The 25838-nt window shown below is 39.3% G+C and overlaps 1 protein-coding gene across 1 annotated transcript; it reads left to right on the forward strand.

The window, feature by feature from the left end:
* The first annotated feature begins 4299 nt into the window (after positions 1-4299).
* gpr55.L (G protein-coupled receptor 55 L homeolog) lies at positions 4300-24773 on the forward strand. Its single transcript, XM_041563464.1, has 2 exons — positions 4300-4450; positions 23161-24773. The coding sequence occupies exon 2, from the start codon at positions 23168-23170 to the stop codon at positions 24098-24100; it is 933 nt and encodes a 310-aa protein (XP_041419398.1). The 5' UTR covers positions 4300-4450; positions 23161-23167; the 3' UTR covers positions 24101-24773.
* Positions 24774-25838: the final 1065 nt, after the last annotated feature.

Consider the following 25838-nt stretch of genomic DNA (forward strand, 5'->3'; position numbering starts at 1 on the left):
GCTTGCTTGCGTGGACGCCGCGCCAGGTGCTAACAAACGAAGTAAAGAAGACACAAACTGAGCATTAGCAGAGTTACCTAAATCCTGTGAAGTAAAGTTCTCCTGTATAGCCACGGAAGCAGGATCCTTCTGAAGAGGCTGAAACTGTAAAGCCCGGACAGGCTGGGGAGCAGTAACAGAAGCAGTTGAAGTTGCGACGGCTCTAAAAGAACCCCTATTCTCAAGGTCAGGAACCGTGCTGCTAATAGAGCTGCTGGAAAGGACAGAGGATGAGGCAGCTCCGCCAAGAGCAACAGCCGAAGGGCCCGGAAGAGTTGACGGGGTCATCAAAGGCCATGCTGGATTAGTGCTGGACGAAGCTGAAGAAGGAGGCGAAGTAGCTGACAGCGGAGGCGGAGCTACCGCGCCGGAAGAGGCCGGCAGGGCTGTAAGCAGGCAAGCTGGTTGGGCAGCGGAGTAGACGCCGGCCGGCGTGGAGGGAGGTTGTCCAAGAGCAACAGCCGAAGGGCCCGAAAGAGCTGGCGGGGTCATCGAAGGCCATGCTGGATAAACGCTGGACGAAGCTGGAGGAGGAGGAGAAGTAGCTGTCAGCGGAGGCGGAGGAGGCGGAGCTACCGCGCCGGAAGAGGCCGGCAGGGCTGTAAGCAGGCAAGCTGGTTGGGCAGCGGAGTAGACGCCGGCCGGCGTGAAGGGAGGTTGTCGGGAGGTGCCGCCACTCGTTGCAGACTTCTTGCGAGGCGGAGGAGAATACATCGCTGCATACAGGTCAGATGAAAACTGCTAAGGCAACTCAATGCTGCCCCTTTTATAGACCCCACACCAACGGTCCCCCTATTATTATTGGTTCGCTAAACACAACCAATCAAATGCCCAACAAATTGACCAATCAAAATATGCAACTTCCAATCCACACTCCCCAAGTAACGTAAATGTAGCCTAACATAAGAGGTAACTAAGACAAATACCCTGTCATACAGCGTGTACTACCCCATGACCCTGAGGGCTAATTGGGCCCCCAGACTGCATTGAGGAGTCAGGCAATAAGCGGTCTGGGCAGGGCACCCGGCGGTGACGGTTTTGTGGGGATCCTGTGTGCCAGTTCCACTGCAAAAGTTTGGGATCTCCGACAGCCATGCCTCCACAAAGAACTCCGGCTTGTTACCTTCCACCTACTCCAGGAACCCCACCAGATGTATATTATTCCGCCAAAGACGGTTCTCAAGATCGTCCGCCTGGTGCTGCAGCTCCCGAAGCCTTTCTGGTATGGGGCCACAGGCGTCCTCCAAGTCGCTCACCCGCTGCTCATGAGGGATGAGGGAGCACTTGCAGGAGTATCGGTCCCATCTTGCCGTTCTTAGTGGGCATATTTCTCCAGCCTGCCAGCAGCCAGGGTGGCCCTCTTTTGAGCCCGATTCTGCCCCATAAGTAGCCTCTGTGGAAGTGGGTGCCAAAGTTGGTCCTCTGAGGCCGTGATTGCTTAAAAGGTTTAGCGTTATTACAGGACTATTAAGGCCCTGGGAGAGTAGTTGGCAAATGTGCATCTGCTCACATGTAGCTTCAGGCCAAGCCCCCATCTTTGTTAGATTTTTATTGCTCTTGGTTTGTCCTTGAAGAGCATCACTTGTTTTACATTCAATCTTTTGGAATTTTGTTTATGTACTGCTTCATTATTGACTTGTTTATGAATAAAAATAAACACGTTGTAAAATGGAAGCTTTTGGAAAAATATTGAATGAGTGCAGCTCACATAGATACTGGGGAATAGATGGAACAACATTATAGATACTGAGCCTGGCTTTTCCTTTGTGCGCTTCTTCTTGAATTCTGACCTCTCCTGAATCCTCACCCTGAAGTCTGCACTTTTTCTCTGCTTGACCTTGACTTTGTAAGCGCTTGCCAATTCCTTCTTCATCTCACATAAGTGTTGTTTCAGCTACTTACAGTGAATCTTGACAAATCATTTTTTTTCAACTCTGAGTTTTGAACTCTCCTCATATTTACCCTAGCTACCAGGCAGTGCTTGGATGAGAGACTGAATAGGAATATACGAATAACTATAATATTGTAGCCTCCCAAAGTGAAAATTCTGCCAGGGTCAGTGATCCCCATTGGAAAACTGAAGAGAGGCAGAAGAAGATAATTCAAGAACTATATATACAGGTATATATATATATATAAAAAAAAACAAAGATCAGTTGCAAAGTTGCTAGAAACAGGATATTGTAAAAGTTGTGTTAAAAGTGATCCGCCCCTATAATTCCATTTGATGTATTAAATGGTATTTTGTGGTTTGGTATTAAGCGACTTGCATGTATATGTACCCCAAATGCAGAACATTACATTTATCAACTCTGAATCTGCCATTAGCTGCCCAGTGTACAAGTTGGTCCAGATAATCCTGCAAGAATGCCAGGGCTGCATAGTTTTGTGTCATCTGAAAACTCTGTTACAATATCCTCCCTCAAGTTGTTAATGAATAAATTAAATCAAGTGGTCCCAATATAGAACTTTGCGGCACCCACTAGTGTGGCACTAGTTTCCTATCCATGTTCAAACAATATTACAAAGGCTAAAAGGCACTAAAGGCTGCACTGAATCTAAAATGTTTGCAAAATCCAACTAGATCATCTGCATCCAAACTGTCCAACTCCGAGTCCTACTTACTCTGTGATAAAAAGCTATTATATTTTTCTAAAATGATCTATCCATATTATTATGCTGATTCCTACTTACAATGCCATCTTCCAGAACAAAACCTTGAATCTGATCCCTTAACAAAAAATGTTTGGCTTATTCAAATTAACTTTGAGGGAACATTTAATTGTTTAATTATTATTAACATTTTTTCAGTTAATAGTGCTGCTCCAGCCGAATTCTGCACTGAAATCTATTTCTCAAAAGAGCAAACAGGTTTCTTTATATTTAATTTTGAAATCTGACATGGGGCTAGATATATTGTCCGTTTCCCAGCTGCCCCCAGTCATGTGACTTCTGCTCTGACAAACTTCAGTCACTCTTTACTGCTGTACGGCAAGTTGGAGTGATATCACCACCTCCCCCCCCAGCAGCCCATGAGCAGAACAATGGGAAGTTAACCAGATAGCAGCTCCCTAACACAAGATAACAGCTCCCTGGTAGATCTAAGAACAGCACTCAATAGTAAAAATCCAGGTCCCACTGAGACACATTCAGTTACATTGAGTAGGAGAAACAACAGCCTGCCAGAGAGCAGCTCCACCCTAAAGTGCTGGTTCTTTCTGAAATCACATGACCAGGCAAAATGACCTGAGATGGCTACCTACACACCAATATCACAACTAAAAAAAATACACTTGTTGGTTCTGGAATGTAATTTTATATTGTAGAGTGAATTATTTGTTCTGTAAACAGTGTAATTTAGAAATAAAAACAACATCATAAAAATCATGACAGAATCCTTTTAAATACCATGTCCTGTGTCAACCACTGACTTGACAGAGCTGAGCCACTATTACCTAATGGGTCGTGAAACTCTGACTTCTTTATCTTATACATAGTGATCGGCGAATTTGCGCGAAACAGCGCAGGCAACATTTTTTTTGACGCCGGTGAATTTTCGCAGCCGTTTCGCAGCCGTTTCGCAGCCGAGTCGCGCAAATTCGCCGCTGGAATACACCTTCTGACTTACATTAGGGTGTCGAAGGGAAAATTTTTATTTGAAAAAAATCAAAGCTATTTTTTGTGTACTTTGACTAGGTAATAGTCCAAATTCGATTTGAATTAGAAAAAAAACGTAAAAACTCAAATATCGACTTCGACCGTTCACCATCTAAAACTTGCAGAATTGCTGTTTTAACCTATGGGGGACCTCCTAGAACCTATTTGGTGGACGTTGAAAAATAGAAGTTTTTAAAAAAAACTTTGAATCGAATTCGACCGAATGTGATATTACTTCGATTTGTATGAGTCGAATTCAAAGGAAAACAGCCTATTCGCCCGAAAAAAAACTTTGATTTTTTTTTTAAAATAAATTTTGGTTGGTCTTTTTTTATTCGACCGAGTCCAAATGGAAAGAGCCTACAGCAGTCACTGACAGTTAAAAATCATGGACAAAAATGTGTATCAATCAGCCAGTGGTGTATAGTCTACTCATCAAATTTAGGCTTTTGTTTGAGTTTGCTTGAAATGGCATATAGCAAAGTCCTGGTATTACTTACATACATATTAGTGCCTTTCCAGGAACCAGCTCAGGAGAGCACATACATAGAGAACTTGGTACAATTAAAGAAGCTCAAGCATACACTCGTACACACACACACACACACACACAGTGCGCTCACAAAGGGAAGTGGTTACAATGGCCAAGCTTTGTGAGCAGGAAAGCAGTCTGGCACATACATCTACAACTACAGTGACTCGCAGTTAAAAGCAGCCGCCTCTACCTGATTCCCTGGAACTGTTAGAACCACAGGTAACTGTCAATGTACTTTAATGAAAATGTAGATGACACATGCAATGCTCATATCAGGAACTGCAATAACAGCTGCACTGTAAGTACTTGAAAGGGAAATTTGACATGAGTGATTTGGTGCCCCTTTCTTCTCTCCTGTTCTCTGTGGTCTTCTTCCAACTGTTTGTTGGTGCCACCTGGTTCCTGTGACGTGTATCCTCACACATTTCCAACTTTTCATTCTTATGCAATTTAATATTCAGCCGCCTGTGCTGACTCGATGATATTTAACCAATTTATTAATAGTATTCCTTGTCTATGCGTACATGTATGAACATCAGAGGCAGTTTACAGAATTAAGGTTTCTCCCTATTCACATTGTATGTATGCCAATATATGGACTTAAAAGTTATTTGTGTGTGTTGATGTTGGATGTAATTAGTCAATTAGATTTAAATGTTCAAAAGATTTTGCTGTGTTCAGAGGTTTGATGTAAGTCACAGCTGCTTGGCTGAATTCACGAGAATTCACAACACCTTGTGTGCTGAGCAAAGGTTCCTCTTTCACCCACAAAGAATCATTCGCCCATGTAATGTCAGTCATTCTCGGACATTGTTTTTACTTATTGTCCTCTTCTAGGTGCTGAATCTTGAGTTGAAATGTAAAATAATCTTTCTAAATAAAAATACAGGTAATGGAAAGAAATAAAAAGGAAAGAAAAAGTTGTACAAGATGGAATACACACACACACACACACACACACATATACAGGTGTGGCATCTGTTTTCCAGAATGCTTATGACCTGGGATCTTTCTTTAATTTGTATCTCCATGATGTAAAAAATCATACAGGCATTAAATAAACTCAATAGGATAGTTTTGCCTCCTCCTTAAATATTTATTTTATTTATTAAGGATTGATGTACAAGAGAGATGGCCTTCCTGTAATTCTGAGCTTTCTTGATAGTGGGTTTCTGGATAATGAATATGTATGTGTGTGTGTGCGTGTGTGTGTATATATATATATATATATATATATATATATATATATATATATATATATATATATATATGATACATAGCTGCAGTGTGATTTAAAGGGAGCTACAGCAAAAAGGACAATTTAATATAAGCTTTATCTCATGGAAATAAATATAATCAATTCAGTTTTTTTAACAGTTTCTGAAATTACCAAGTTACTCTTCACCATCTCCCTCTCAGTATCTGTCTCTCTTCCTATCTCTCCTTATACAGATGTCAGATTTTGATTGACAGGTATTTTGGGGAGGGGGTCCCTTACCTAGCAGATGTGTTAAAGCTCAACAAAAAATGAACTCTAGCTCAAGCAAAATCTAACAGAATAACTGACCCTGGCACAAAACCTGCATGTAGAGTAAGTGAGAGTTTGAAAGAGTGAACTTTAGTAAATCTTCTATGAAAAGAAAGTCCCCCAAAGAATGTATTAGCCCTAACTGACAATGAAACGCAGACTCCAGCTTCTGCACAAAGAGAGAAAGAAAAGAGTCAGATGCTAAGAAGGGGATAGTGTAGAGAAACTTATTTATTTGAGAAAGAACAGTACAGAATTTTTAATTGGATTTATATAAAACATTTATTATATCAGTATGATAAATTTATATAAAGTTCTCATTTTTATGATAGATCTAAGGACCTTTGTCTCATAGTTATTGGATATATGTGTGAAATAATAAAAGTTCGTAGAATGAGGTACAAATGTTTTTCCCCACATTAAACTATTGATTAATATTATTACTCTGCATAAAAGAATATACACAATAGTTTTTTTCTGGCAGCAGATTAGTTGTTGGGCATTTTGTTGGCTAGCAGAATGTATAATAAACACCAATGCTCTCAAATTTGCATTTCTAAGCTCTTTTTTCCATATTCATTTCCCAAATAATTTACATAACAGCATTTAACTTTTAATAATTTTTGGGAGAACATCATCAAATTTCAAAAATGAATACTAATTTATGGTATCACAATGCACAGCTGAGACTTTTCAAAATCTATAAATACATTTAAATAGATTTATTATTATTCATATAGTTTTTATAAATGCATATTTTGTATTATAAGGGGATGGGCTTCTTGAAAAAATAATAAAACAAGGGATATACATTAATCTAAAATTCAGATCAGGATTTTTATAAATCTCAGCTATTCTTCAAGGTTTAGATTTGGCTGAATATTTTGTTTTCATCCAAACTGATAATCCTAAAGTGTATGTGACTTTAAAGAGATGGATGATTGAAAACAATATATTTATGTTCAGAGATGTAAATTATCTTAAATTTGAATATGTAAATTAGGTTCAGTTTCAGTTTGGAGAAATCAGGAGGAGTATTTTCAACTCAATCAAAGATCAATCAAAGTTATAAATGTGAGCATTGCAGAAACTTTGCAGCTGAACCTTTTATTTATTTTACAAACATATCTGAATTGAAAACTAAGTCAATTTCACCCATTTATTAAAGGATAAATTTTAAAATTTAGAGCTTTTTGAAACCACAATTTCATTTTATTTCCCTAAAACCACGAATGCCATGAAAGTTATTAAAACATAAAAATTATTTCATTTTTCTCTGTAATAATAAAATAGAACCTTGTACTTGATCCAAACTAAGATATAATTAATCCTTATTGGAATCAAAATAATCCTATTGGGTTTATTTAATGTTTACATGATTTTCTAGCAGGTATAAAGATCGAAATTATGGAGAGATCTGTTATCCAGAAGACCTCAGGTCCCAATCATTTTGGATAACAGGTCTCATACCTGTATTAGAGTTCTTCGTGGTTTTTACAATTTATGTTGAATTTTTAGAGTTTTAGAGAAATTTTTAAAAAACAAATTTTTTGAGAAAAAACACAATTTGTGAACGAAAAAGGGAATCCGAATGTTAATAAATAGGCCCCAATGTATAAGGCATTCATCCCCAACCAGTAGCTCGTGAGCAACATGTTCCTCTCCAACCCCTTGGATGTTGCTCTCAGTGGCCTCAAAGCAGGTGATTATTTTTGAAATCCAGGCTTTGGAGACAAGTTTTAATTATTAAGTATAGTGCCAATTAGAGCCTCCTGTAGGCTGCCAGTCCACATAGGGGGCTACCAAATAGCCAATCACAGCCCTTATTTAGCACCCCAGGAACTTTTTTCATGCTTGTGTTGCTCCCCAACTCTTTTTGCATTTGAATATGGCTCACGGGTAAAAAAGGTTGGGGACCCCTGGTATAAGGGAATACATATAGGGGCCGATTCACAAAGGGACGAATATTGAGGGTTAATTAACCCTCGATATTCGACTGGGAATTTTATATCCTTCGACTTCGAATATCGAAGTCGAAGGATTTTAGCGCAAATAGTGTGATCGAAGGATTATTCCTTCGATCGAACGATAAAATCCTTCGAATCGAGCGTTTCGAAGGATTTAAATCCAACAATCGAAGGAATATCCTTCGATCAAAAAAACTTAGGAAAGCCTATGGGGACCTTCCCCATAGGCTAACATTGAGTTCGGTAGCTTTTAGATGGCGAACTAGGGGGTCGAAGTTTTTTCTTAAAGAGACAGCACTTCGACTATCGAATAGTCGAACAGTCGAAACGATTTTAAGTTCGAATCATTCGATTCAAAGTCGAAGGTCGTAGTAGCCCATTCGATGGTCGAAGTAGCCCAAAAAACACTTCGAAATTCAACGTTTTTTTACTTCGTATCCTTCACTTGAAGTTAGTGAATCGGCCCCATATTATTGCACAGAAATCAGTAACCCAGCAACAAGATTTCAGTTTTAATGTAACATCAGAAAAATGTAAAAGAGAACGTGAAAGGACCAGTGAGAATGAAATGACAATAAATGAATAAATTAATTTTTTTAATACTGCATATGAAAAAAAAACATTTTCTTAATTGACTATTGACTATTGCGATGTTCAGACATTTATTTCCATTATCTAAACAAAGCTGTCCCTGGTCTATTGTGTTCAAGGTGACCTAAAATAACGTATATTTATGACATGACTCAGAAACACCTGCAAAACAAAAGTATTTATTAACTAGCCTAATAAATACATTAATTAGCCTAATAAATACATTAATACATTTAAAATACTTTCTAGAAAGACAGGTATAGGTCCTGTTATCCAGAATGCTCTGGACCTGGGGTTTTCCAGATAAGGGATTTTTGCTCCACACTAGAAAATCATTAAATAAACCCAATAAGCTGGTTTTGCTTCCAGTAAGGATTAATTAGATCTTAGTTGGGATCAAGTACAAGTAACTGTTTTATTATTACAGAAAACAAGGAAATCATTTATAAAAATGTAAAGTATTTAATTATAATGTCGTCTATGGGAGATGGCCTTCCCGTAATTTGGAAGTTTCAGGATAACAGATCCTATACCTGTAAGCCAACTTTTTTTCCAATCTTTCCTCATTTGTGTAGGATTCTGAGAGTTGTCCTTCAGAAAGAACCAGAAATCGAAGATTTAAAAACCCTGATATATGTTGTTTCAAGTTTAAGTGCAAGAGCAAAAAAAAAAATATTTGCAAGGAAACTGTCTGCAGCAGATTATATCTATACAAAAAAAAAAATAGATAGATAGATAGATAGATAGATAACATACCATTCCAGCTGATTCTGAATTACAACTCCCAGCATCCCCCATCAGACTTTGGCTGGCATGTTACATACATTAACTCAGTTCACTCCATGTAAGCAGATCAAAGTGACTGCCCACTTTCTAGCGAGCAATGTGAATTACAGAATCCACCTGGTACCTTGCTGGATCTCTTTCTCTCTCTCCCCCAATAGTCTTCCTTTGAAGGGTTGCTCTGTCACAATTCTCACTATACTTATATTATATTAAATGACTGCTAACCGTTAACCACCAGCTCTTGCTCTCACACAGCAAAACGGAAAATTCTCATGGTTTCTGTTGAAACACTCTGTTGAATATATTGCTTCACCCTGAAAATAGCGTGAGAAATGTCAGCTAATCCCAGTCTTGATTTGAATGTGTGTATTGGTTAGTAAGAGTGGGCTTTCTGTAATTTCTCTGCAACATCACGCACATCGCTGTCATTCTGTGCCATCATTCGCTTTCTGTTGGTATCATGGGATAAAGGAATGATGGGTCGGCTCATTATACTGTACCTGGACAGCATGGTAAGTCAGCGTTGTTTTTATAAATGTGAAAATAAAATGGTAGTGTTACATAAAGGATTACTAATACAGGTATGGGATCCGTTATCCGGAAACCTGTTATCCAGAAAGCTCAGAATTACAGGAAGGCCATCTCCCATAGACTCCATTATAATCAAATAATCCAAATTTTTAAAAACAATCTCCTTTTTCTCTGTAATAATAAAACAGTAGCTAGTACTTGATCCCAACTAAGATGTAATTAATCCTTATTGGAAGCAAAACCAGGATTTATTCAATGATTATATGATTTTCTAGTAGGCTTAAGGTATGAAGATCCAAATTACAGAAAGATCCGTTAACTGGAAAGCCCCAGGTCCCGAGTATTCTGGATAACAGGTCCCATACCTGTTTGAAGAATTTATAGATGAGCTGGCAGTAAAGGTTCTTCTTATTCTAGGAATAGCAAGAGCACAAGAATAAATATTATGTTTGCATTACTATAATAGTGTTAAGAAATTGTCTGCTCTCGTTTTGTAACTTTTTTGCACAGGTATTGTATCACCATGATCCAGTATCTTGGGGATGGCATATCTTTTTAAATTACTCTATTTTCAGGATTTAGCAGCCCAAATTACTAACCTGACTAGGGATGTAGCGAACGTCGGAAAAAAAGTTCGCGAACATATTCGCGAACTTGCGTCAAAAATGCGAACGGTTCGCGAACGTCGCGAACCCCATAGACTTCAATGGGAATGCGAATTTTAAAAGCTAAAAAAGACATTTCTGGCCAGAAAAATGATTTTAAAGTTGTTTAAAGGGTGCAACGACCTGGACAGTGGCATGCCAGAGGGGGATCAAGGGCAAAAATGTATCTGAAAAATACATTGTTGACACAGCGCTGCGTTTTGTGCTGTAAAGGGCAGAAATCACACTACGTCACTCAGGTGATGTTTCTGGACACGGAATGTGAAAAAGCTCACACAGCTAGGTGGCACTTGGTTAAAGACTGGGCAAACAATGCCTGCAAGGTCAACGTATACACTACAGCAGTGGATATGGAATATATTATTGCTGCTTGAAAAACGTCACTCAGGTGGTGTTTCTGGAGACAGTATTATTATTGATATTTAGACAGAATGTGAAAAAGCTCACACAGCTAGGCGGCAGTTGTTTGAAGAACACACTGGGCAAACAATGTCTGCAAGGTCAACGTATACACTACAGCAGTGGATACGGAATATATTATTGCTGCTTGGAAAACGTCACTCAGGTGGTGTTTCTGGAGACGGTATTATTATTGATATTTCTGGACAGAATGTGAAAAAGCTCACACAGCTAGATGGCCGTTGTTTGAAAATGAAGAACACACTGGGCAAACAAATTGAAACAATGCCTGCAAGGTCAACGTATACACTACTACAGCAGTGGATACGGAATATATTATTGCTGCTTGAAAAACGTCACTCAGGTGGTGTTTCTGGAGACGGTATTATTATTGATATTTAGACAGAATGTGAAAAAGCTCACACAGCTAGATGGCAGTTGTTTGAAGAACACACTGGGCAAATAATGCCTGCAAGTGCACTACTATTGGTGCACTACTATGAAGAACAGCAAACAGCACTGGACACGTTAAAGAACAGTAAGATAAGTAAAATAAAAAAAAAATATATGTATATTAAAAAAAAAAATTACTCGGGTTGGTGCTGCTGAACTACTAGGAGCAGCACAGTAGCACACCAGTCCCACTCCCCAACACTGCTAGACTAATAGCACTGGGCTCTTATAGTAGCAACTAGCAAAGTAAAAAAACAAAAAAGAAAATAAAAGCAGTCCTTACAAGGACTATTGGGTTATTACAGCAGTCAGCAGATGAGATCAGAAGAGATCAGTGCCCACAGCAGGCAGCTACATACAGAGCACTGCAGTAGAAGGTAGATTACTAGCCAGCAAAGCTACCTAACCTAAAATGTCCCTCAAATCCCTGCAGAGTTCTGTCCCTCCAATACAGAGCAGTATCAAGTAGATTACTAGCCAGCAAAGTTACTATCAACTGTCCCTCAAATCACTAAACAGCTCTCTCCCTACACTAGCTCTTCCAAGCACACACAGGCAGAATGAAAAAACGCTGCAGGGCTTCAGTTTATATATGGAAGGGGAGTGGTCCAGGGGGTGTGGGGGTGGTCCAGGAGGGAGAGCTTCCTGATTGGCTGCCATGTATCTGCTGGTCTGGGGTGAGAGGTCAAAAAAAAGCGCCAGCTAAGGCGAACCCAAAACGGCGAACGTCGCGCGACGTTCGCGAACATTCGGTGAGCGCGAACAGTCGATGTTCGCGCGAACAAGTTCGCTGGCGAACAGTCCGCGACATCCCTAAACCTGACTTTCTAAGAACCACTTTAAGGAGTCAGACTGCTTTGCTGCCATAGAGCAAAACAGGCATCAACCCAATTTCCTACGTAACTGGTGCTTCTGATTTCTGGGGGCTATACCCATGAAAAAAGGTTGATCCTGGTCATCCAGAACATAACTACTGAGGAAACAGACCCTGCGGCCTGGAGGGGCCTAGGAGGTATAGGAGGACCCCATGACGCCCAGATAAATAGAAATTTCAACATATATTAGTAAAACAGGACTATTTTGGGGGCTCTAACATTAATTTGCTGTGGGGCCCATTAACATCTAGTTATGCAACTGCTGGGGATGGCACAGCAGCAATTTTAAAATTGGGTTAGTATTCTTTAATAAATGAGATCCTAAAAAAACAGAGCCAATGTATGTCAGATGAAAAAGTTTGTTATCCAGTTGTGATTTCAGTCCCTGCTATAGGTCTCATGGAAATATTATATTTCCATGAGACCTATAGCAGGGACTGAAATCACTATATACTACAGGCTTAGAATGTAAACTCCAGGACAAGTTGACTAAACTGCAGTCCCTCACGTCATTGTGAATATTTTGCCGTTTTTAGAAATCTGTTTAATAGAGGAAAACACGTAAAGTGTATCTCATATTTTATTAAAGAAAACCAGGACCAAACTCCCATGCCCAGTTTTAGCTTTTTTATAAATAATATATATATATATATATATATATATATATATAAATATATATATTTAAATTTAAGGAAAAAATGGGATTGTGGAAAAAAACTTTTTTCGGGTTTTTACTCAAAAAACACAAATTCTTCATTATTTTGGGCTAAACCCAGAGTGAACCAGATAACTGAGATTGGTGCTTCTCCCACTGATTTATATAGGTCATTGACAGGTCTGAGATGGAGAATTTTCTGCCTTTTTGTAGTATTGGGGTATAATAAATCTCAGCATTAATAAATCTCCAAAAATTTGAGTTTTTATTCCATGAAAATTCGAGTTTTAGCCGAAAAAAGCCAGAGCAGATAAATTCTGAGTTTAGTAAATAACAAGTAGTTTATAAAAAGGGATTGAGTGTCGAGTGCAGTAGATGAAGGGGTTAACTTACCCAGAAACAAAGGGGCTCAAGGTGCTCAAGCCCCAGACCTTCAGCTCAGGGAGGCAAATTATACAAATATAATGAAGGGCTGGCACATAACAGACCACACTCCGTGAATTGATGTAGTAAAAAAAGTATTTACTTAGCAAAAAACATAACAGCAAAGCCTTACACATTACGTGCCTTAGGGGCACTTAGTCACCCCCAAATATTTTTTGAATACAAGCAACAATAATGAGTCCAATTCATGGGAATGTGAAAATGATTAAATTCTGACATGAATTCATTGGCCATAATTACATATTATAATACAATCATAAATTGCTAATAATTACTATTTAATAACAACTATTCAGTGGTGTCATTTGCAACACCACCAAAATATAAAATCTGCGAGATTTATATAATATTATGCAGCTGGCCTAAATGAGTGTCAAAAAACCTCACAAATAATACCAGTTACCACAACACACATTTGTTACATCTCACTTTAGTAAACATGGGGCGGCTTTCATTTTGCTGTGTTAATGGGCAGCAAAACCATTAGAAGAAAAGCTCAGCAGCAATGAAGTAAATAACAGGAAACAGAAAAATGATCCATTAGGCATGCGCTTGCTGCTGTGGGAGCTGTGAATTATACAAACAGTATATCTTCCCTCTATACCCCCTGACCTTCTTACCCCCAGCCCCTACATTTGTTCTTGTTTTCATATGAAATTGCTCATACAGCCATGCAAGGTTATATTAAGTGCACATTTGAGTGTGTGTGACATGAGCAGCCCCTTTCTCCCCCCAAATCACTTTCTGGCTGCAGCCAACTGCTGAAGACTGTTCTTGTGGAGATCACCTGTTCCAACAATCGAAAGCCCTGAGGCTAGCCTCCTTCTACCTAACCACTCCCCTTGAAACAGCGGCTAATGGCCACAACCCATAGCCTCGGACGAAAACCTCTTCCCCATAGCTGCAACTGATGATGTGAAGCATTAGTGGTGAATTAATGACATACAGACATAAGGTGGTATGAAATAAATTAATTTTTATATAGATAAGAAATGTACATCAGGTAGATCAATATCTTATACCAGACAATTTATACATAACAGTGCTGACAAAAATATATACATACCACCAGTTTCAAAGCAAAAAGGAGAAAAACAAACCACAAGGTACGCGGATACACTTTGCCAAAGGATGAGAATGCCCCCAATGTTTTGGCATGCTAGCCTTTGTCAAGGGGATTCTTCTCCCAGTAGGTGTGCCCAACCAGCAGCACAAATAAAAATAGGCAGATTATTGTACACACAGGGAGCATAGGGCAGGCAGATTATGGCACACACAGGGAGTATAGGGCAGGCAGAGTATGGCACACACAGGGAGCATAGGGCAGGCAGAGTATGACACACACAGGGAGCATAATGCAGGCAGAGTATGACACACACGGAGCATAGGGCAGGCAGAGTATGTTACACACAGGGAGCATAGTACAGGCAGAGTATGACACATACAGGGAGCATAGGACAGGCAGAGTATGACACACACAGGGAGCATAGGACAGGCAGAGTATGACACACACGGAGCATAGGGAAGGCATAACAGAGCAAGAGACAGGAATTCCTATTAGTGCCACACAAACGGGGTCATGGGGGCCGCTAGTTGGACAGCCCTGATCTAATTGGTTAGCCAGTGCAAGGACATGGACATCAGGCAGGGGCGCGCCGCCAATGAGGCGAGCTGAGCCGCTCGCCACAGGCGGCAGCGCCTGAAAGGATTCCAGGCTCTACGCAATAGAGTTTCTGCCTCCCCTCCCGACACGTAAGTTGGTGAGGGGGGGCGGCATTGCAGGAGCCGCCTCAGGCGGCTCCTAAATCTGAATCGGCGCTGACATCAGGTGCCCATTCTGGTGCACAAACAAGATTTTGGCATGATAGAAACCTTGCCTGAATAACATTGTCCACAAATGGTGCCTGCCTGCATCATGTGATTTTGAATTCCAAGACTAAAAGAAACAAGATTTAAATCCTTTAAAGTGGAAGTGAAGTTTATTTTGCTTGACTAACATCATAAAATAAGATTTGGAATTATTTCTTGGAGTGATAGATCCCATTAAACTCAAGCAGAATTTGCCCTGGAAAGTCTATCAAATAAAATACATTTTTGTTACTGTTCTCACAGGGAGGAACCAAGGGGCAAATTCACTAAAGCGCGAAGCGCCGAACGCTAGCGTTAATTCTCTAGCGTTGGCCATTTTCGCTACTGCGCAAATTCACTAACGAACGCTGGCGTAGTTTCGCTGGTGTTACTTCGCAACCTTACGCCAGGCGAATCTTCACTAGCGACGAAACTACGCAAATTCACTAACTTGCGCAGTGTAGCGAACGCTACCTTTTACGCTAGACTTCCTTCGCCACCTCAGACCTGGCGAAGCGCAATAGAGTAGATAGGGATTGTTTCAAATAAAGTCAAAATTTTTTCTAAGTCCCAAAAAACGCTGGCGTGTTTTCTACATGACGGGTGATAGGCTGAAAAAGATCGAAAAATTTTTGGGGCTCCCCTTCCTCCCCCCTACATTTCCTGACTCATGGCAACTTACCTAGACAGTGGGCACATGTGTAGGGCAAAATAAAAATTTTATTTGCAGATTTGAAGGTTTTCTAGGCATTTGTAGTGCAGATACGTGTTCCTCCATTGAAATTAGAATTTCGCACCGTATGCAAATTAGCCTTCGCTAGCGCAACTTCGCTTTATATAGCGAAACAACGCTAGCGCAACTCCGCAACCTTACGCTACCCCTGTGCGCAACTTTGGATTTTAGTGAATTTGCAAACCGCTGGCGAAACTACGCCTGGCGAAGTGCGGCGAAGTGCGGCGAAGTGCGGCAAAGTTGCGCCTGGCTCAACTTCGCATCTTAGTGAATTTGCCCCCAAGTGCTTCGTCATCGGCAAAATACCTGTATTCTATATTGGCAACGGCCTCAGATTCACTGAGCTTTGTCTGAGCTGTATCTGTATTCTCTAAAATTGCTATAGCAACCTGCAGTTTTATGAGCTTTTACTTATAACGTAAACTTGTTAAATTCCCCACCTCTGCATCCTTTCTTTGTATGTGGAATCCACAACTGTACTCTTTCCTCAAAGCGTAGCCTTTATGTTAATGTCATAACTGAAGGCACTGGAAACGTGTTTACAAAAGCTGGGGGAGAATAAAATTAATTTCTGTGATAATGACATTTGCGAGTTGCCACTTGAGATCAAACTGAAACAGCTGCCCAGTTGGAAAAAAAAGACTATATAAGCATTTTCCTGATCCTTGGATCTGCTTTATCAGATCCCACAAGTGTATGTGCACCACGGACACATAATAAGAGTAGGAATCAGTGGCGTAACGAGATATTACTGGGCCAACCGCAAATCATTTTTTAGCCCGCCAAAATGTCTAGAGGTTGACCTGTTTTACGAATATTTATTAAAAGTGTATATGAATTAGGGCCTCATGGGGCCCCTATACCTCCTAGGCCCCCCTACAGCCGCAGAGTCTTTTTCCTCTGTAGTTACGTCCCTGATAGAAATGCTGCAAAATCTAGGAATTGATTTGGTACTTGATTTGGTGGAATCCTAAATTCTGAGTAGAGCTGAATCCAGACCCATCGACTTTGAGGGTATAGAAAACATAACGGCATACCTCCCAACTGTCCCATTTTTCGCAGGACAGTCTCGATTTTGACAGCTCAACCCGGAGTCCCGATTTGTTATTGAAATCTCCCGACTTATATAAACAATAGCAGTGTTTCTGAAGCAAACACAGCAGTTTTATCAGTGCAGGGCAACACTGCATTATATTTTTATTACTTATTTACACTTTCATTTTTTGATATTACTGTTCTTTTAATTGGCAGATAGCCCAGAATAGATACTTGGATATTTTAGTAACAATTTAAGTCTTTGTGAGAGAACATAGACTCACAGTTTAAAGGGCAATTCACCTTCATTAGCAAAACTGTAATAACACATAAAAACCACAGAAATGTGTTAAAACTTTCATAACCTGCCAAATTTTGTAAAATGGACATGGTAATTAGAGGGTGTGGCCACAAAATTGGGCATGGTCAAAAAATATAACCGCTGCAAATCTTTTTGTCCCCCTTTCTATTTCCAAAATGTTGGGAGGTATGTAACAGGACAATTTATTTGGCACTTTTTATTTTTCTCAGATTTACATATGTAAATTTGGTTTCAAATTCAGTTTGAGATTTGGTCAAATGTTTTGAGGAGGCTATCGCATTTGGCCAAATACAGAAAATAATGGATTCAGTGCATCCTTAAGATTGCTGCCCCTTTAAACATTAAAGGGATCCTGTCACCGGAAAACATGTTTTTTTTTCCAAATGCATCAGTTAATAGTGCTACTCCAGCAGAATTCTGCACTGAAATCCATTTCTCAAAAGAGCAAACAGATTTTTTTATATTCAATTTTGAAATCTGACATGGGGCTAGACATTTTGTCAATTTCCCAGCTGCCCCCAGTTATGTGACTTGTGCCTGCACTTTAGGAGAGGAATGCTTTCTGGCAGGCTGCTGTTTTTCCTTCTCAATGTAACTGAATGTGTCTCAGTGGGACATGGGTTTTTACTATTGAGTGTTGTTCTTAGATCTACCAGGCAGCTGTTATCTTGTGTTAGGGAGCTGTTATCTGGTTACCTTCCCATTGTTCTTTTGTTTGGCTGCTGGGGGGAAAAAGGGAGGGGGTGATATCACTCCTGCTTGCAGTACAGCAGTAAAGAGTGATTGAAGTTTATCAGAGCACAAGTCACATGGCTTGGGGCAGCTGGGAAATTGACAATATGTCTAGCGCCATGTCAGATTTCAAAATTGAATATAAAAAAATCTGTTTGCTCTTTTGAGCAATGGATTTCAGTGCAGAATTCTGCTGGAGCAGCAGCACTATTAACTGATTCATTTTGAAAATAATTTTTTTTCCCATGACAGTATACCTTTAACAACATTCTCTGCAATATCGGTTTTTATAAACAGCAGTTGTCATCAAATGTCAAATAGAAACCACAACTTGGTAATATGTGCTTTGATGTTGCCTCGACAATGACTTGTGCATGTTCGTCTTTTATTAAGAGTAGCGTGAGAATCAGCATGATCTTTACAGTAATAACATTAATTTATAGAGCTAAAATGTCCCTTCAAAACCAGATGTCACATCAGCTTTTTGATATTGTGTGTGTGTAGGGGGGGTTGCATAAAATAAATCCCCTTGGTTTCTGGGCCCAGAGTAAATAATCGCTTCCTCGTAACCACAAACTTTGTGTCTGATTCATAGTGTGCCCACATTCTGGAAGGTAGGTCATGCAAGGATTCATTTGCACACAGATAAACAAAAGTATCAAGAATAGTTTCATATAAGTGTGCGTGTATGTGTGTGTGTTTGCTAGCATTGCAGAAATGTTCGTGGCACATCCCCTTACGTTCAAGTTAAATGCAGTTTTGTTATTTTAAATGCAATGTATACCATTGCTGAACATCAAACAATTAATTGGTCACAATTTGGAAAACAACTGCAAGCATTCAGCAAGAGTCGCTGTAGAAATGTTGTCCCTTCACTGAATAACATAGAACATTTGAAGAATAACATAGAATATAACATAGAACATTGATTGTGGTTGTTTCACATCTCAGCAGAAACCAATGTTTTTTGTGAGATGTTAGTTTCCCTTTAACAGCATTGTCGAGGCTCTGTGGTTGTTACCATATTTAGTTTTCTTTTAAAGAACCTGCGACAGCAAGAAATGAAAATAACTGATCAGAACTAACATGCAAGGTTTTCAGTCCTGTACTTGTAAAGCTTTGCTCTGCTGTGTTCAGCCATCTTTTTTTCCAGGCCAACTTCCTGTTGGAATTCTCTGGGTATAGCCTCGCCTATTGATTCCATTAAAAGGTCCTCACCAAAGTTTTAAAAGCCCTCCACCCCCTATCCACCAGATTTTTATCCTTCTACTTCTGTTTTTGGAAGCAAGTTTTCTTTTTAGTCTTGGGAATGCATTATGCCTTTCAACAAGGTGTCCCAGGGATGGATCTTTTATCGCCCTTGCACATAATCTTATTTATATGAAGTCCTCAGTGCTTCTCTTCTCTTCTGGATCAAGTTGGCCATTATGGTACTATGGTTGATAGAACTTGTTTGTGCTTGATCCATGAGCCCTCCTAGCCTGCTTACATAATGTTCAGTGACTTGTGCTAGAACCCCATCCTTGTGTCTTACTGGCCTGCCTACAAAGCAACTGGTGTATATGTACCTTTTTTACTAAGATTTAATATTTGCCCTTCACAGTGGGTCATGGACCAGTTTTACTTTATGGTGTCAGCAGTATGTAGTCAGGGGGCGTATGTGTGTTTCTCCTGTTTTGGAAGTCTTTGTTCTGGGCAGGTCAAATAGGTAACCAAAGGACCATTCTATTACTACTTTTATTTTGACTTTGTCATATACTCTTAGAATCCAGGCGATCGTACTATGGTAGCATGTTTGCATCCCTAATTGGATACTTCTGGAAGAGTGCTTTCTGGGCATATATTTGATAGTATATCCATAATATTTGGCATCCTAGCTACAATAGTTTTATAGTTTTTTCTAGGGATCACAGGTATATGCTAACAAAGCTGGATAGCCATGGGTGTAGCTTTCTTAAACAGTTTTATTGATCGGGGAGGAGAAAAATGTGCAAGACTCTTTGATTTCATGGTCTGTTGCTATTCTAAGTCAGTAAGTGGATGGCACAGTCCACCACCAGCCTGACTAAATGTCAACACACACAGCAACACAGTGACTACCAGACTGACTGTGCATTGTCCCCTCAATGCAGTGGCCCTCACCGGCACATCTGAATGGTTGAACCACAATTTGCATTTATAACTCGTTTGTCCCCAGTATTTCTTTTTTTTTTTTCAACTTTGTGTTTATTCAGGTTTAACATCTTATACAAAATGCCAGTGAATAGTTGTAATTTGCAAATCTGAATCACAACATACAATAAAATAATATAAAAGTAAGGAAAAAAGAAAAGAAAATAGAATAAGAAATAAAAAATAAAAAAAAACAAAAAAAAACATACATGTTGCATACATTTTCTGTTGTCACCATGTCATTAAGTCAAGTTTCCTACATGAGCAGAGAATAGAGTTATATCACATTCAGTGGGGTGTAAACAGACTAGATGGGGTCATCTTTAGTAATGTCCCCAGTATTTCTAACTTGTGCAGACTGTTTACAAAATTGCCAATTTAAGTGCACAGAGTTGTGTGTCCTCAACAGGTATGTATTTTGCTCAGGCAGTTTCCCCTAGAGTTTGGGCACCTAAGCTGGTCCTTAGTAAGCCCTGGGTGATTATTTCCCTATCCAGGGTAAAACTGATGTCATAGCAATTGAGTGTTTGCCCAGTAGGTGGCAGTGTTTAAGTAAATTGAAGGAAGAGCTGAGAGTGCTCTGGGCTCTTATCTTGGATCCTAACTAGCGGTTACCAGGCCTGGTTAGGAAAAGTTTAGTGATAGTTAGCTCTGTCATAGTCACTGTAAGGGGCATATTTATTGTGCTGTGTAAAACAAAATTAGACGAAATAATTGTGTAAAAAGCTATGTAAATAAATCATGGGGTGTGTGTTTAATTTTACAGCATATGAATGGCAGATTTGCTGTTATTTTACATTCCTTCTAGCAGAAGTCACTCAGAAAAAACACGTACAAATGTTATGTTTTTCATGCTGTTTTTCTACACGGCGAAGCCTGTCGGTGTATTATCCTGCTGTTTTTCACACAACAAAATAAATACGCCCCTAAGAGTGAAAGGCAGGTCTAGGATTTATCTACTAGAGCAACTACAACAAGGAGGATAGTGGGGATAGTACCTTGCTGAGATCAGGCCGCCAGTTTAGGGATCCAAATGGTTGAATTTCAGTGACAGAGTGAGTGAGATTCCTGTAGCAAGGGTCCATGGTGGCACCAGACTGCACAGCGGTCACTACCACATCCAGAGACAACAGATCATGAGTGTGAGTCCAATTGTAAAGTTACCTGCTGTCTGAGAAGCAAAACTTATGCTGTATTCATGTGCTACTCATTAATGAGCAGAGTTTTGATGTCACCATCAGCCTGGTATCAATATGTGCTGGTTCATTAAAAGTATAGTTTTGATTTCACCAGAATTAATATGCTTGGCATAAATAAAGAAATCTCTAGTCCTCTACTTATTATCTTAAACTGTCAGTGCACCCACCAGAGTGAGAAGAACTGCAGGGTGGCCACCCTGAGACAGTCCTCCAGACACTACCACTCTCAACCCCACCACCACACGCCCAGCATCATGGAAGGCCACATTGTAGTGCAAAGAGAGCAAAAAACACTGTATAATGCTTTTCTGTGCCTCTTGCTCACATGTTTCATTTATTTTTTGCTGTATGATTACAGCCTTGTCCCTATAGTTAGTTTGCAATGACTAGGTTTCAGCAGATGCCCACAGAGGGTAATCATTTTACAGTTATTTAGTTAGTTATTTAGTTAGTGTGAGCCGCAAAAGCGAGGCAAAGAGGATGCAAACTCAGACTTATTAAAACCAAAGCACATTTCTGCACAACTCAAGTTCCTCTTATTGACCACAATTTTATCTTGCGAGACTGTGACACTTTTACTATATATAATAACAGTTTATCCCTGTTTGGCCCTTGTGTGGGAAATAATTCAATTACTAGTAAACAATTATCTCCCTTCAGCTGTTGATGTGATTGTTTTGTTATCAGGAGTCAATTGGGCATCCATCCATCCACTCATATCCCTTAATCCCTGTGTGCCTATAATTGTGTATTGGCTACTTAATACTGCAGCTTTCTTAAAGTTCTAATGGGAAAAAAATATATTTTTTTAGACTATGGTCTTTACCCCAGTGCACCTCCTGCAGTTACACCTTTGCCTCATGGCTGCTGTCATTTGCTGCGGTATCTTTTGGTTGGTACAGTCCAATGCCTACTTTTAGGCTACATTATTTTTAGGCTTCCGTTCCCCCAAATGCATTATCGCTTGGGTTTTACTGGGGTTACCACTTGACCGGTATTCTACCAGCCTGACTGGTAAAAATGATGCCTGATGACAATGTTATTCATTGGGAAAAATGTAAAAATATAGCAAGCTTTGCATTTTCTTTTCTGGAAAAGGTGGCAACCCTAAATTTGACATATCAGTAAAACTCTGCGATTCATAAAGTATATATGTGCAGTGACACTACAGTGCTGAAAGGATTTCCTTAAAAATATGATCAAAGATTAACTTCTAACAAAAGCACGTGTTCCACCCAACTTGCCAAAAGGGCCTCTATGCAAATTCTATATCCTTCACCATTAAGCTTCCCCTAAAGCACTTTGAACAGTATTTGTAAATAGAGGAAGTTGATAAGATCAAAGACCAGTCATGCCCATCTGAATATTTTTTTTCTGAATTTTGATGCTTAGAAATAATTCATTCTTTTTTTAAAAAAAAAAAAAAAAGTAGTAATAGATTTTAAAAAATCTAATTCACAAAAGCCTCACTCCTGCTTTGTGTTTGCAATGTTTACGTATGCTTTGTCATTATATTGCCATTCTGTGTGTCGTTTATATAAATTTGGAATACAATTTAACAATCACACAATTATCAAAACAAATTAAGTTGTAGTTTTTTTTGGCATTTGCACCAATGCAGTTTTCTTTAGCAATTAATCAGCAATTATCTTTGGCTATAGGTTGTGTGAATTCTCTGTAGTCACATAGGTACATAGGTACTTGTGAATTCATGTGTCCCTATCAAAAACTATATTGACTGTTATTAATCATTCTTCAATCAGTTCTTAATTTCAGCCAATTTGTTTTGAAATGTTCTTACATTTTCCCTATTAAGTGCCCATTTTCTAAAATAATAAAATGAACTGTCAGCATAATATCATTGGCTTTAACATGTGGATACTGAGATTTAGTTGAGCTCCACTTCCCAGCATCCTCTTGCCCCACGCACTGCATTTTTACACTGTAGCACTATTTGTACACATAGTACTTAATTCATTCTATTTCTCTTCTAGGAGAGAAATGAATTCAAGTGTCAACTGCAGCTACACTCAGGTGGACTCTATAGTGAAAAATGTACAATTGGGGATTTATATACCTACCTTTATCTTGGGCTGTATCCTGAATATATTTGCACTATGGATATTTTTCTGTTTTATTAAAAAATGGACAGAAGCCTCCATTTACCTGATCAACTTGGCAATCCTGGACCTGTTTCTTCTTTTGTCTTTGCCGTTCAAGATGTTTTACTCAGAGCAAGAACCAATAGAGGACCATCATTTATGCACCTTCGCAGAGATCCTTTACTTCACCAACATGTATGGGAGTATCTATATGATCACATTCATCAGTCTGGACAGATATATTGCAATCAAACATCCATTCTGGGCCAAACATTTACGCTCTCCAAAAAAGACGACAGCAATTTGTTTTTTTATTTGGATTTTTGTATGGGTATTCGGTGCTTCAACTTTAAGCAAGGAAGACCGTAAGGGCTGCTTCCACAAAATGTCAAAAAAAATCTGGAGCCCACCACTCATCATTTGCCTTGAGCTTTTTGGATTTCTAATACCAATGATTATCATAATGGGCTGCTCCATCCAAATAGTAAGAGAACTAAGAGCTCAAAGAGGTGTACCAGAGCAACATAATGGGCAAAGAACCACAGTCAGGCGCATTATTATATCCAACCTTGTGGTGTTCCTGCTTTCATTTCTACCCAGTCACCTGGGCATTTTCCTGCAGTTACTTGTCAAGCAAAATATCATCACTGATTGTTCTAAAACACAGAGCATCAGTCTGTTTTTGCAATTATCAATGTGCTTGGCTAATGTCAATTCATGTCTTGATGCTGTTTGCTATTACTTTGCAGTAAAGGAATTTCGGGAAACATCAGTAAGAAGCCATTCCATCATTCGGAAAACAATTTCATTACAACAATCTAGGAGTGAGTGAGGACAAATCTGCTGTTCTTTATAGATCAGAGGAAACCACTTGGGTCAATGAAGAAATAATGACTGGATCACCTAAAAGGGACACTACATATCTATTATGGCACAGATATCTAGCACCTCTACTTAGGGAGTTGTCCCTGTTGTTATTATTATCCTTTAATTTATATATTGCTGACATATTGTGCAGGGCTTTTTCAGAGATCCATCAGAGAACAGCACTCACATTGCACTAATTTGGCTTCCATAACCCACCCATGGACTACAATTTCACCTTCCTTTAGACTTCTTCTGGTGGGATAATAACACAATAGGAGATGAAAGTGGCCAATCTGCCAGAAAGACAATTGCAGTTTGGGCAAAAAACAAGCTACACCAGAAACACCTTGATAGAAGAAAATATCAACCATCCATTAGAAACATCATACAGCAAATATAAATGAAGGCAGTGTTGCCCTTATAACCTACTAACACAACTAGTACCGATTGCGTTCATCTTCTTGATAACAAGTTTTTTTCCGCTTTCTTTCAATGAAACAATTATTTCCTGTTTCTATTCTGTTTAAACCATTTCAGTTGTTGCTGATTAAAGGGGCATTGTACTGACCAGCTATTCAGTTAAGATTGTGTAGAAATTCATTTTTAATAAACAGTTTCACATGTCTGATTTCATTCAAGCAAGCCTTCTGCTTTTTGCCATTTTTTATCATTTAGGAACAGTAGCACCAAAAAATGAAAGTGTTTAGCTTATTTATATAAACAATAGTAGTGTTTCTGAAGAAAACACAACAGTTTTACCAGTGCAGGGCAACACTTCATTATATTTTTATTACTTCATCTACTCCATCCATCATTCTGGATCTATGATATCATAGCCCTCTCCAGTTTTGCTCAGCCAGTCCTAGTTTTATCCACATTCTGTCCCACTGTTTTTAAAATAACCTTAAAATTCATGGGATATAAATTGAGTTTCAGGAGAATAATTGTGATTAAGACTATATTGTGTATTGGCAAATATGGCATTGTTTGTCTTTTGCTGTAGTCTTAAACTCTTCTCCTATATATCTATATATAAAATATTCGAGTTTTGCCCCAAGAAGCCCGACCAGGTAAATTCGGAGTTTTGTAAATAACCCCCTTAATATATTTCTATGCAAAATGACTACTGGCAAAGAATGATGAGGACTCAACATTCACTAAAAATGGGTCTAGGGCCACTTCTGCCATAAGGCAAGGTGAGAACCTTGCCTCAGGTGGCATGATGTGGCCAGTAATGAGGGGTGGCAAAAAGCCTCCTCTGGTAACTTTAAGAGCCGAATTTCCATTTATTAAGATGGAAATTCGGCTCTGCTAGGGGATTCAGTGCAATAGCACTCACTGCACTAGCAATGCCCCTCTTCCTGCACCCGCTCCGACGCTAAATGTTAAAAGCGTGGAGCGGGGTCAGCATCTGGGCACCACTGATTGGATCCCATTAATATCCAATATATCAATTTTCTGGGTGAGTAATTTTGGGGGAAAGGGCAGCAGTAAGTGTCATATGTATAAGGCAAAAATATTTGCTTCCTGAATAGTATCTGGTAAGGGTTTGTCCATATATAGCTTGAGGACAGCTGAAAAATTGGACTGCTAATTTAGATATCTTCAGACTGATCTGCTCTGATGCACAGTTTGACCCAATGATGGAATCAGCACTATTTGGACAGACTTAATGGCCAAATTGAATCCATATCCCAGTATTG

The sequence above is a fragment of the Xenopus laevis genome, chromosome 5L (genome assembly GCF_017654675.1).
Source record: "Xenopus laevis strain J_2021 chromosome 5L, Xenopus_laevis_v10.1, whole genome shotgun sequence".
In the NCBI taxonomy this organism is placed as follows: Eukaryota; Metazoa; Chordata; class Amphibia; order Anura; family Pipidae; genus Xenopus; species Xenopus laevis.